Here is a 13,865-nt window from a genome sequence, read left to right on the forward strand (position 1 = left end):
CACTCATCAGTTTGAGGACTGAAAAACCTCCTGCTCCACTTCTCTACTCCTCCAAGGAGTTCTCTAGCAGCAACAAGGAAGACAAGGCTTAACACAACAAGCTGAGGAAGAATCTTCAAAAAACTAGGCTTTGTTTATGCATCAAAGAAAGAAAACTATTATGTTAATATAGCTTGTTACATTTAATATAGTGAATTAATTAACATTTCTGGTGTCTTACACTCCTGCTACAAAGCAAGAAGACACTGGTCTACTAGTGTCTGTTCCTCCTTTTTAATTCAAAGGATTTCTGTACCATAATGAGTCTGTCCCCTCTTCTCAGTCTTCCATCAGACAGGGCAGGCTCAGCCAGGATTTCCTCCACATACAGGCAGTTGTCCAGTTTGTTAGGAACCACTGTGAATCCGTAACAATTGTTCTCCGATCTTGTCACAGTGACGAGCACCTCCGTTTCCTGTCAAATGCAGCACACAATGTGTTTTAAGACCTTTCTTTCTATTGCCTCCTTCCTTCATGTTTTAGATACAAATTAGGGGACAGATCTTCAGCTGGGATAAATCAGCATCAGTTGTAGCTACGCCGATTCACAGCAGGTGGGATCCTGGCCGCAGGTCTTTAATGCACCAAGCAATACACAGATTCAGTGTTTGGGACCTGGTCAGATCAGACCCTATATTTTGGACTGTAATAAAAATAAGGGTCACAGCCTATAATGGGGCTATTACAATAGTTATCACTTACCCTGGTATATTCCTCTTCCTTCTCCTCTCCCTCTAGTTCCTCAAAGTCTTCCCACTCGTTGTCACTATTGCCCGGTTCTCTAGCAGGGAAGGGTGCCGAGAAAGGATCACGTGGCTGCGGGGTGGCAATAGTGGTGGAGGCTGTGTCTGAGCTCCCGCCACATGAGAGCGAGGTCAGAGATGTGGAGCTGAGTGTGAGATACTCCTTATCGATAGGGGTGGGGGAGAGAATGTCAGGGACGCAATAGGTGCTGGCGAGGTCATCATCACTCCTCTCAAAGGCAGGGCTGGGAAAGAAAGAAAAACCCATATGATTGCAGGGCAGAAAGGACTTGCCCCCCAGATACTTCATCAGCAGGACACTGAAACCTCTGCTGTAGGTAAATCATCTCCCTTTTGTCTTATCTAAATACTTATAATACTAAACTGCTCTCCATGGCCTCCGGGAAGTATATAGCTACACAATACAAGCAATCAGTCATGAGAACAAGTACTGCATTTTGTACACTTACCCAAATCATTTCAGGCTTCAAAATTTGTCTGTAAAACACAGATATATTTTTCACAAAGCATTTTCCACAAAATTTAATAAAAAAACTAGAACTAGTCACAAAATGAGGAAAATTGGGAAGAAAGAGTCAATAAAAAAAACTTAGCTCTTATCTAGCACTTTTCATCCCTCGATGTCCAAGTGCTACACCAAGGAGAGTAGCTTCATTATCTCCATTTTACATATGGGGAAACTGAGGCACATGGCAGCAACGTGACTTGCCCAAGGTCACCCAGCAGGCCACTGGCAGAACTGGGAACAGCACCTAGCTCTCCTGAGTTGCAGTCCAGTGCTCTGTCCCTCAGGCCACATTTTCAGTTACTCTGCTAGCATTATAAATTCATTCATTTGCCATTTAAAAAAAAAGAATGAGCAATGTCTCATCAGTTTTCATCTCCACCTTCTTATTTGAAAGGCAATGCCTAACGCATACAATTCTTTGCATGGCAACCGTTGTTCATGGGACCAACAGGTACGTTATGATGAGGCGGTCATCTCTCTATAGTTAAGGTGATAAATAACTTCCCATTACAAGCCTGCTCTTGACCCTGTTGTGCTTTTTTGATGTAAAAAAAATGATGAAAAAACATTTAAAACAATCTCAAAATGGGCTTCGACATGTGTCATTTACAAAGAGCCCTGTTTCACAGAGGATAGACATTTTATTAATATTTCGACATTCTCCCCATCTCTTTGATTACAGATTGCACTGTTGCCTGGCATTCAAAAGCAAGTGAATAAATGCAATTAAAGGGAGTGTAAGTCACTCTATCCTTTCCTATATTACGCCCTGGGGCCTAAATGCTAAGTTTTGTTCAAGCTGCTATCTGTGGTTGGCGAGAAAACTGAAAAACACAGAGAACCCTTCTTAGCTCATGTGAGCCGTCAGATGGTACCAACAGCTGTTATGTGGAATGCCCCTGTGGAATGAAGACCCGTTCCCATTGGCTCCAGTGGGTTTCCTGGTAAGAGTAAGAGTGGCTAATGTGAATAAGAAAGAGTTTGGAGGAGCGGGGTGTGTATGCAGCTCAATGAAGAGAGCAATAGCACTTTATTAGCTCGTCACTATAGAGAGGAAAGGGAGAGGAGCCAGCCATTTCAAATAACACTGCCACACGGAGAATGAAACAGACAGTGTGTCAGTTCAGGTACTTCGATAGGGTGACAGATATTTATCATGTGCTGGAAGAGCACCTCGATGATTTAATGAAATATTTAAGAAGGGCAGCACACAAGGCCTGGGGAGAAGGAGGAGGTCACAAGTTTAACAGAGATCTCAATCATTAAGCATATGGTAGAGGCTGTGTTACATGACAGTGAGGCACTGGGCCTGGAAGGTAGTTGGCAGAGCTACAAATGCCCATGGCAATCAGCCAAGTAATGGCTCATACCATTGCAAGCAAAGGCTGCTTCTAGCCCATCTCTCTGGCAGCAGGGAAGACACCGAGATCCTGACCCTGCTCTCCCTTACAACAGCATAAATCAGGAATTCTACCGAAATCTATGGGCTGGATTCTGCATAGACTGTGTATAATGAGCACTACAGCTGCAGTTTCCTTGGTAATTCTGGGCATGTCTACACTGGAGCTGGAAAGTATAATTCCTAGCTCAAGGAGACATACCCACGTTAGCTCCCATCAAGCTAGCACGCTAAAAATAGAGGGTAGCAGCGTGAGGGACCAGCTGCCCATAATATGTATCTAGTGTTTCAGATGGGAGTGTACCTGGGGCAACACACACTACTGTGGCTGCACTTCTGTTTCTAGCATGGCAGCTCGATCAGAACTAGCACAGGTACGTCTCCTCAAATTGGAATTTACACCCAGTTTGAAGTGTAGATGTAATGCCCACAGACCCTGCTCATCAGCAGGCAGAATTGAACCTGGAATATCTGAAGCTTAATGCATGAGCCTCTACTGCATGAGCTAAAAGCCACGTGGCACTTAGCCAAAGCTATAGCAGACTCATTAGTGCCACACCAAGCAGGCATGAGTTACATAGACATAACCAAAGTTACATCATCCTGATTCTGCAGGAGTTTTTACTGGAGTTGGTCAAAAAAAGTAATTCTTTCCCATGTGAAATTGTGAATAAAAAAACAATGAGGAATACTTGTGGCACCTTAGAGACTAACAAATTTATTTGGGCATAAGCTTTCGTGGGCTACAACCCATCTGATGAAGTGGGTTCTAGCCCATGAAAGCTTATGCCCAAATAAATTTGTTAGTCTCTAAGGTGCCACAAGGACTCCTCGTTGTTTTTGCTGATACAGACTAACACGGCTACCCCTCTGAAACCTGTGAATAAAAAGTCTCTTCTCCAGGGGGAAGTTTTGAACCAATGGGAAATTAAAATTTTCATCCCATTTCAAATGAAAATGACAATTTGGTTCAGTTTTTTTAAACAGAAGGCTATCTGAAGTTGAAATGAAATGAAAATCACCCTTTTGAATGGACATTTTGACATAAAGTGTCAATTTTGTTTAGGGTTATTTAAACCCAGAAGTTGAAACAAAATCACTTTTTAAGTTGATACCAAACTAAAATTTCTATTAGACTTTTTTCACAGGAAAAAATTAAAAATCATCATTGGAATTGCCATTTTCCTGCAAAATCTTCCATTTTTTATTAAACTATTTTCCGCCAGGAAAACTTCCAACGCAATAAATGCCAATTGGCTGGAGTTTTCACACTATAAATGCTTGAATGCATAAACGCACGAGAGTTTTTGGGGGAATGGGTGAGCTAAAGGTGGTGGGGCATTGCAGCCATCCACTAAATTGACCGTGAGCAAGGATACTAGAATCCCTGAATTTCTGGTACTGTCATTGCTGCTAAGGGAATCTGGACAGCCACACCAGGATCTCAACTGGCTGTATGTGAGAATAGGCACAAGCACCTCCTAAAGCAAATATCTCATAAATCTGCAGAAGAAATGGCCCTCTGGAAGAGCTCTCACTCCGATGCTACAGTCCCAGAGCTTCCCCCACCATCCGCAGCAGAGCACTCATTTCAAGGCGTCTCCTCTCCCATTTCTTTCGAGATGGGGAGGACGGCTGGAGAATTTCACATTGCAGAATGGTACCTGAATGAACTTGGTATTCTTTCCTCTGTTCTTTTAACAGCCTTTCCTTTCTTTAAAAATTGTACAGAATCTGGAAATAGAGTCTTATGAACACTTTATGCTTTTAATATTGGTGAGCTTCCCTTTGTACTTAGTACGAAGGGCTTGGAAAAGACCATGGGCCTGATTCTCATTTACTCTGTAGCCCTCTATTACCACTCTGGTAGTACACAGGAACCTTAAACTAGATCTCAATTACTTTAATTCCCAGTTAAGTCAATAGGGGTCCTTCCGCTGAGTTCAATGGAAGCTGCATGAGGCCCTGGCTAGACAATGCAGTTTATTTCCATAATGCATTATTTATTCAACTCTCTCACAATGCAGCTTATTGCACAGTTCCAGAAAGGAGGCCGGAGAAGGTGGAGACAGCAGGCTGGGACAGGCATGAATAGCTGGTAAGGGGAAATGTTGGTTAATTAACACAGCAGTTAAAAGCACAGAACCTTGTGTTTAACCCCCAGCACTTCACTTGGGTGCAAAATTCTAAGGGCCAGTGGAAGCAGCACAGGGTGGAGTTCTGCACTTCTTACCTTTCAGCGCTTCCACTCTCACATGGTGAGTAGCAGTTCCGCATCACCTCTTCCTCCAGAGACAGGAACGTCTCAGAGGCAATGGCTTCCCGACGCCATTTCCAGAGGTGCTTGTAGGAGTGCTCACTGTGGGCTCCAGGCCTGTCACGTGGCTTCTCTTGGGAAGGTTCCGTGCCCTGCTCCTCAGGAGACAAGTTCTCCTCCTCAGGAGGGTCACCGCAAGAGGCCACTGCTTCAGAATCCATATAGTCTTCCAGTTCTGGAGAAGTACTGTCCCTCTCGCTAGCAGCATGACCTGCACCACCGCTGGGCTCTGGGGTAGCTGGTGTCACAGTCCCAAACTCCTTAACCGGAGAAGGCACTGGGGTCTATCAAAACAACAGAGAGAGGGATTAATCTAGCTTTGCCTCCCTCTCCTATCACTCCTTCACCATCTTCCTCTATTACAGGCCAAGAGGAACACAGCAGAGCCAATATCAACCAGCTCTCCATTGCAGGACACCACAGTGCTGGTGGTGTGGTGGAAGAACAGCTCTGAGAGACACTATAAAAATCTGAATCTCCAGGGAAGGAAGGATGTGGAAAAACTTTTCCCCGATGAACGTATTGCTAGTGTGAGGTACCCGACTCCCCATTCTGGAGGCTAGCCTGGAAGTTCTCTTCAGCAAATAGGTGCAGTATGAGCAGCAGCAGGATACATTTTTGGGCCCCACTCTCCTCCCCCTTTCACTGCCCTCTGGTGTGTGGACAATCTCCAGTTAGCAGTAAGTGGCTTCCAGCCAATTTGACCCCTGTGCAGCAGAGTGCAGAAAGAAGAGCAGACAGGCCCCGGAAGCACAGTAGTGTGGGGATCTGTTTGTCCCATGGGGACTATTCTAACAGTGATCTCCATCCACCCAGGCCCTGTGGCAGTGAAGACTGGCATGATGGGGGACCACAGGGTGGTCAGCCTGGCCTGAATCAAGTCTAATCCAAAGGCCTGTGCACTAAGGGAGGGCTTGTGTGTGGACATGAGATGTGGTACAGTGCAGGAGGAGTTTGTCTGGTGCACCAAATTTCTCTAGTGTGGACATGACCGTAGAAGGAAATTAGGTTCAGGCTCCTCAGCCCATTCACACTTTGGCCTTTCTGCTGTCCCTGCTAATCAGTACTAGTCATGACAGTGGTTTCTGAGAGGTGGACATTGCACACAGGAAACTGGACTGAGACCACTGGTGGCATTTCATGAAGTTCACTTAACTGGCAGCCTAGATGTCAAAGGTTCAATATCTCAGTCCAATCTCGATAATGGTCCAGTCTACTTAAAGCTCTGGATTAGCACCCAGAAAACTGCTGCTTAGAATGAGTGCAATGTTTGGCTTAGGCTAGAATGCCACAGTTCTGCCCCAGAACACTGCAATCACCCTTTGGCTGGTTCAGTGCTACAGTGCCACAAGAAGATCAGACTGGAAACACCAGCGGGGCAGATCTGCTCCCCTCTTACTACTCCGGCTACTGAGAAAGTTGCTGCTGAATTGTGGGAGCAGGGTTTGTTGCTGGGAGAGTGTACCAGGGTGGGCTCAGTCGCAAGCTGGCTCAGCACCCTGCCACTCAAATCCCCACTCATTTATATTAACTGAGCTTTGAAGGTGGGCAGTTGACAAAGCAGGCCAGTTATCTGAGTGGAGAGACAGCTGAGGGGCTCACTGGGTGGAAGTGTCCCCAGCAGCTAGCACTATATAAGCACACAGGAAGGAAGTGCTGCGCAGAGAGTGGGGGGCCCGGAGGAAGGCAGAAGTAGGTAGGATGAGCTGCTGCTACTGTCCCTTCCCCAGAAGCAAGCGGGGAAGCTGGCTACTGATTGTAAATATAATATATTCTAAAGCACAACAGTGGTTAAGAAGACCTGGTGGTTTTGGTCAATGGCTGAGGCTGGAAAGTTCTCTCAGAGGACCACCCCAAGACAGAAAGGAAGGGAAAAGAACAAAGCTGCCTGACAGAGGGGGGAATAATCCGTGTCCTTCTTGTTTGAGACTCACTAGCAAGTGCTGCAGTGAGCGTTTCCAGGTGCAGTACTAAGAAGGCTTGTCTTACCAGTGCGCTCTGGTCTATTTCTGGAAGAAGACCTTTTGGAGGCCTGCAGAGAAGAAGCGTGACTTGTCGAGGAGCTCCTCTCAGCAAGTGCAGGACATCCTACACAGGGGGGAAATACTGTTAGCCTGGTAAGGTAATACACAGCCCCCAAGTTGCAGCACATCCCTCTCTGCTCACAATTGAAGGAGCAAGGGTAGTTGTGTCATTAGTCAGCAGCACTTCAGTGCCCACAATTGCTGGTCTAGGATATGCATTAGCCCTTTTATACTAGCTCAGGATTTGGCCTTCCAATGGCCACCTGGATTCAATGGCGCTTTGCTTTCAGTTGCAGTGATGGGTGTAAATTACACCCAAGGGGTGTACACCATGTAACCTATAACTTAGTTGAAAAAACAAACCCCTTGGGCACAAACACCCCCCGCCCAGGTTTCTCCTGATTTGGTACCTTCTGTAAGAACTGCGGGCCTTGCTGGAGCCCTAGGCATAACTAACAGTATAAACCAAAGGCTGTGAACCACAGCAGGTCTAGCCTTGGCAAAATAACAACACACCAGGTATTGGCTAACCAAGTAAGCACATTCCTGACCACAGAGGATGGTGCAAGGACACCCAGAGTTCTCAAGTAACTACGTAAACAAGTTCCCAAGGGATGGTACAGACAGGGCCGGCTTTAGGAACTGCGGGGCCTGATTCGAATACCCGACAGCAGTCCGGGTCTTCGGCGGCACTTTGGCGGCAAGGGGTCCTTCACTCGTTCCGGGTCTTCCGCAGCACTGAAGGACCCCCCGCCGCCAAAATGCCGCCGAAGACCCGGAGCGAGTGAGGGACCCCCTCTCCCCCGCCGCCGAAGTGCCACCGAAGACCTGGACCTCCACTGGGTGAGTAAAAAAATTAAAAAGGCGCCTAAGGCACGTGGCCCTCTTAGGCGCAGGGACCGATTCCGGGGAATCGGGGGAATCGGCCTAAAGCCAGCCCTGGGTACAGGAACACACTGGCCCCTCGTAAGATAAGGATGGGATGACAGGATAATGGTTGAAGATGTTTTGTTCAAACTAGCAGGTACAAGCAGAAGAGTGGTAACTAATCACATCTGGAGTGTAATGAGTAACTTGGGTCTGGTCTATACTACCCGCCTGAATCGGCGGGTAGAAATCGACCTCTCGGGGATCGATTTATCGCGTCCCGTTGGGACGCGACAATCGATCCCCGAATCGGCGTTCTAACTCCACCAGCGGAGGTGGTAGTAAGCGCCGCCAACAAAAAGCGGCAGAAGTCGATTTTGCCGCCGTCCTCACAACGGGGTAAGTCGGCTGCAATACGTCGAATTCAGCTACGCTATTCACGTAGCTGAATTTGCGTATCTTAAATCGACTCCCTGCTGTAGTGTAGATGTACCCTTGTTTGTATCAGCATATAAAAGGAGAAGTCATAGGAGGGGCACCTTTGCACTCACTAAGGGGACAGCGTCCTTGTGCGCTGACTGAGCGGGCACCATTGTCACGGGAAACACATGTTAGTGTACCTGTAACCAAGGAGCCAGCGCGCTAGCACTGTGCTTCATCAGCAATAAACCTGGCCGGGTGCCTTGGCCACCGAACTGAGCCTGTGGTCTTTATGAACAACATCGATGTTGTTCATAAAGACCACAGGCTCAGCTGCACTCTCTGCTAGCGCAGCTGACATCAGAGTTCCAACAACAGCAGCACTGAGCAGCCACAGCAATTCTCTACAGCACTAATAAGAACAAGTACCTAAAAGGCCAAATCCTGATTTCTGTGCACAGATTGGATAAAGGGGCTGTGCACAGGGACACTACACAGGGAGCTGGAGGGGAGGGAACACTCTTCCTTAAGCCAGGGGCAGGGCATGACGTACATCTGCAGCCCTCCAGAGTCAGCTACCACAGCTGCTGCATGTGGGTTTTGGACCTATGTAGTCTCAGTTCAGATCTGCTCAGACTGGCCACAACACAATTTTTTTCCTCTGCAGACCTGCTGCGGAGGCCTCCGAGGAGTGGTGCTGATTGGTACATGGAGTTAGGGGAAAATCCCACTGCCTGGACTCTCTGTACTCTGCCTCTCCACACACAGAGGAACTGTTCTGAATCTGCTGGGTTTGCCTCTGCCTGTGCCCTTCCCATGCCTGGGATGATCCGTCCCTAGCAGCGTACGGAAAGGATGTCTAGCCAGTTATGGGGAGGCCATTGACCAGAGGGGATGCGAATTCAGCACACAGACAGAATGCCTGAACCAGCACAGAACATCTTAGCCCCAGCCTTGCACAGTGCATAGCGAGCACTGCCAGAGACCCTTCTCCACAAACACAGCGTGAAGACCCAGGAGCACTTTTCCTGCCCCAGCTGCACATTGAAGGCCTTGCTCTAATCAATGCTACAGTACAGGTTACATCTTCATAGACGAAGAATGGGCAAACCTCCCGGGGCCTGGAACTTGAACAGGAACCGAGACGCTAGGATGCTCTTCAAAGCCCTGGGGGACTTCTAGCACGGCTTTCTTCTAACCAGACTGAGGATGCTGCGGGAACAGCCCCTCCCTCGAGCCATTCCCATTTCCTGCCCTGGCTAAAAACTGGAAATGCAGAAAGGAGAAAAACGCCACTTTCCCCCTTCAAACTTGTTCTCTGGGTACGTAGGGGAATATCTGCCTGTCTGAGCACTGCAAGGGCCTTGGAGAGCCCACCAGGAATGCAGCTCCCCATACTCATGTTGTCAGCAGCAGCAGGCAGGATCTGCACTTTGGGGGCAGCAGTATGGGGAACTATAGAGCACACTGTCTGAAAGGTCCCCTTCCATACACAAGGCAGAATATCTCCAGATCCCTCAGGCTGTCAGCACTTTGCTCCTCCCTCCCAGCATGCCTTGCTCTCAGAGGGACGAGGACTGGAAGCAGTAGCGGATTTACCATGGCGCCAGGCCCACACTCCAGCTTAGTGCTGCTGGCACTGAGGCTCCTGCTGCAGTAGGGCAGCCAAGCTCCCCCTCCCCTACCTCTTCTCACAGCGTGCTGTGTCCCATCCTCCCCCTCCCTGCCGCCGATCAGCTGTTTGCTGGCAAGAGGGAGGGGGAAGAGCAGAGCCACAGCATGCTCGCCGCTGGGGAGAGGAGGCAGAGAAGAGGCAGGGGCAGGGCCTTGGGGAAGGGGGTGGAATATACCTATTCTGTGAACGCAAAGCTGCGCAGCCCAGCTGAAAAAAGAAGGTGCTGCTCAGCTCCCTGGACTTTGCAGCTGGACACCACCTTCTGGGTCCTAGTGCTGGTTGAGCTCCCTTCTGTGTGCTGGGAGCCATCCTTCATTTTGTACAACAGTGAGTGCCCACGGTGCGGCAGGCAGGGCAGGGGGACAGAGGCAGTAGGGAAGGAAGGGGGTGGGATGGGGAGGAGATGGAGTGGTGGGGAAGGGACATGGGATGGGAAAGAGAAGGCGATAGGGCAGGGATCAGCAACCTTTGGCAAGTGGCCCGCCAGGGTAAGCCCCCTGGCGGGATGGGCCGGTTTGTTTACCTCCCGCGTCCGCAGGTTCGGCCAATCGCGGCTCCCACTGGCTGCAGTTTGCCGCTCCAGGCCAATGGGGGTCTGCAGGAAGCGGCTCAGGCCGAGGAGAGGAAAGTGATCAGGAACAGTCAGCTTGGATTAACCAAGGGCAAGTCATGCCTGACTAACCTAATTGCCTTCTATGAGGAGATAACTGACTCTGTGGATGAGGGGAAAGCTGTGGATGTGTTGTTATTCCTTGACTTTAGCAAAGCTTTTGATACGGTCTCCCACAGTATTCTTGCCACCAAGTTAAAGAAGTATGGGTTGGATGAATGGACTATAAGGTGGATAGAAAGCTGGCTAGATCGTCGGGTTCAATGGGTAGTGATCAACAGCTCCATGTCTAGTTGGCAGCTGGTTTCAAGCGGAGTGCCCCAAGGGTCGGTCCCGGGGCCGGTTTTGTTCATATTTTCATTAATGATCTGGAGGATGGCATGGACTGCACTCTCAGCAAGTTTGCAGATGACACTAAATTGGGAGGAGTGGTAGCTACGCTGGAGGGTAGGGATAGGATACAGAGGGACCTAGACAAATTAGAGGATTGGGCCAAAAGAAACCTGATGAGGTTCAACAAGGACAAGGACAAGTGCAGAGTCCTGCACTTAGGACGGAAGAATCCCATGCACTGTTACAGACTAGGGACCGAATGGCTAGGAAGCAGTTCTGCAGAAAAGGACCTATGGGTTACAGTGGACGAGAAGCTGGATATGAGTCAACAGTGTGCCCGTGTTGCCAAGAAGGCTAACGGCATTTTGGGCTGTATAAGTAGGGGCATTGCCAGCAGATCGAGGGACGTGATCATTTCCCTCTATTCGACATTGGTGAGGCCTCATCTGGAGTACTGTGTCCAGTTTTGGGCCCCACACTACAAGAAGGATGTGGAAAAATTGGAAAGAGTCCAGCGGAGGGCAACAAAAATGATTAGGGGGCTGGAGCACATGACTTATGAGGAGAAGCTGAGGGAACTGGGATTATTTAATCTGCAGAAGAGAAAAATGAGGGGGTATTTGATAGCTGCTTTCAACTACCTGAAAGGGGGTTCCAAAGAGGATGGATCTAGACTGTTCTCAGTGGTACCTGATGACAGAACAAGGAGTAATGGTCTCAAGTTGCAGTTGGGGAGGTTTAGGTTGGATATTAGGAAAAACTTTTTCACTAGGAGGGTGGTGAAGCACTGGAATGGGTTACCTAGGGAGGTGGTGGAATCTCCTTCCTTAGAGGTTCTTAAGGTCAGGCTTGACAAAGCCCTGGCTGGGATGATTTAGTTGGGAATTGGTCCTGCTTTGAGCAGGGGGTTGGACTAGATGACCTCCTGAGGTCCCTTCCAACCCTGATATTCTATGATTCTATTCTATGATTCTCGCAGCCCCCATTGGCTTGGAGGGGCGAACCGCAGCCAGTAGGAGCTGCAATCGGCCAAACCTGCAGACACGGCAAGTAAACAAACCGGGCTTACCCTGGCAGGCCACGGGCCAAAGGTTGCCGATCCCTGGGATAGGGGAAATGGGGGCCCAGCATGCGGATTCCCTGGGCAGCAGCTGGGGCTCCCCTGTTAAGCAGGCCTATCAAACCCTCACCCTGACAAGCCCCACCTCCTCTGCATCTGTACCACCCCGATAAGCCCCCCCCCCAGACACCCAACCACCTACACCTAGACCCCCACCCAAATGAACCCCACCTCCCCTGCACCCAGACTTCCCTCCCCCGCCCGCTGAGCTCCAACCACTTTCAGTTGGTCCCCCCTGCAGACTCCCATTGCCCCTGGACCTGGCACCTCCTTGTGCATCCTGATCCCCTACTGAGCTGCCTGCACCCAGACTGCCCCCCACAGAACCCTCTTACCCCCATCTGGATACCCCCACACTAAGTCCCTCCGCACCTGGATCCTGCTGCCGGGCTGAGCCTCCCTGCCCACATCTGGTGTGCCTGGCACAAAAGGGGCAGAGCCCCAGGATATTTCTGTGGCAGGCATGGCCTTTGTTCTGTGTCAGGGTCAGCCACACTGGGGGTTGGGGAGGCTGCAGGGTGATCTCCCACCTCCATGCAGCCAGTGGCCTGTGCTCCCCACTGCCATGGTGGAGCTTCCACATTTATTTATTGTAAAAAAAAAAATCAGAATTTTAAAATATTATGCACAGAATTTGATGCAGAATTCTCTAAGGAATATGGGGCGCTGTACAGCTGTGATGGTGGGACTGTGAAGGGGGATCTGTGAGTGGGGGAGCTGGGCAGGGGGGTATGGTGTGCAGGGTGCTGTGCAGTTGTGGTTGGAGGTCAGCAAGAAGGGTCTCTAGGCAAGGGGTGCTGGGCATAGGGATCTGTGGGGGAAGTCTCTGGGTGAGGGGGCGCTGGCATAAGGGCAGGGCACTGGGCAGGGGGCAGTGTGGAAGGGGCACACTGGCAGCACAGGACTGGGTGGGCCAGTGTGCATCTAGCAGTTGTGGGTTTGTAAACAGTGCCCTTGTGCTGGGCTGAGTGGGGCTGCTCCCGCTGCGCTGAGCCTCATTGCCCCCAACCGGTCCCTCACTCTGCAGACCGCCCCCCATCACATGCCCTATTTCCCCAAAGGGGGCCCCACAAATCTGTTTGCTGCCGGGCTCACAAAAAGTTAATCCGGCCCTAACTGGAAGAGCCATGGAAGAGGCTTTAAAGTGTGATTCTACCATGTAATATGGCAGCTGGGGTTCTATATTCCCTGGGTGTCACTGATTTCCAGGTCAGAGCATCCCCGTTTGCCAATCAAACTATGTTTTTTCCTACAGCCAGCTGTGCAAACTCAGCTAGGATCTGAGAGTCAAGCTGGGCTCTCTCTATCTTGCCCATCAGTAGTGGCAGGGAAGATTGGGTAGGCCATATTACGTTCACTACCTTCTGTTTATGCCCTCAGTGACGTCAGTGTTAACCCACTTGGCCTTCCTCAAGTGTCACTGGAGGACTAATTTGGCCTGCAAACCCTTGCTTATGGCGATGATGCAAAATGAGCTTGACTTTCCAATCCCAGCTGGCTGTTTTCAAACCATACTTTTAAATGTCACCTGAGCAGATCTGAACTTGAAACCAGTGCCACATGGTGAATACGGAACTCTATGGTGTCATTTATACAAGGTCATTTTTTAACATAGCACCCAAGTAAAACAATAATATACACTTATATAGCTCCCTCCATCAGAGAAGCTCAAAGTAGGTCAATAGTGTATTATTATCTTCATTTTACAGATGGGAAAACCACTGCATGGAAAATTTAAGTGACTTGTTAATGTTCACATAAAGTATCAATGGCAGAATTGGGTATAGAA

General features: G+C 49.3%; 1 protein-coding gene across 1 annotated transcript in view; it reads right to left on the reverse strand.

The window, feature by feature from the left end:
• The window catches only part of FRMPD2 (FERM and PDZ domain containing 2), a 161,744-nt gene that overhangs the window by 51,274 nt on the left and 96,605 nt on the right, over positions 1-13,865 (reverse strand). The window contains exons 31-34 of the mRNA XM_065553623.1: positions 7,017-7,115; positions 4,944-5,311; positions 742-1,027; positions 296-454 (exon numbers count right to left, since the gene is read on the reverse strand). Coding sequence (XP_065409695.1) covers positions 296-454; positions 742-1,027; positions 4,944-5,311; positions 7,017-7,115 — 912 coding nt within the window. The remainder of the gene's footprint in view (positions 1-295; positions 455-741; positions 1,028-4,943; positions 5,312-7,016; positions 7,116-13,865) is intronic.

This window comes from Chrysemys picta, chromosome 7, assembly GCF_011386835.1.
Source record: "Chrysemys picta bellii isolate R12L10 chromosome 7, ASM1138683v2, whole genome shotgun sequence".
Lineage (NCBI taxonomy): Eukaryota > Metazoa > Chordata > Testudines > Emydidae > Chrysemys > Chrysemys picta.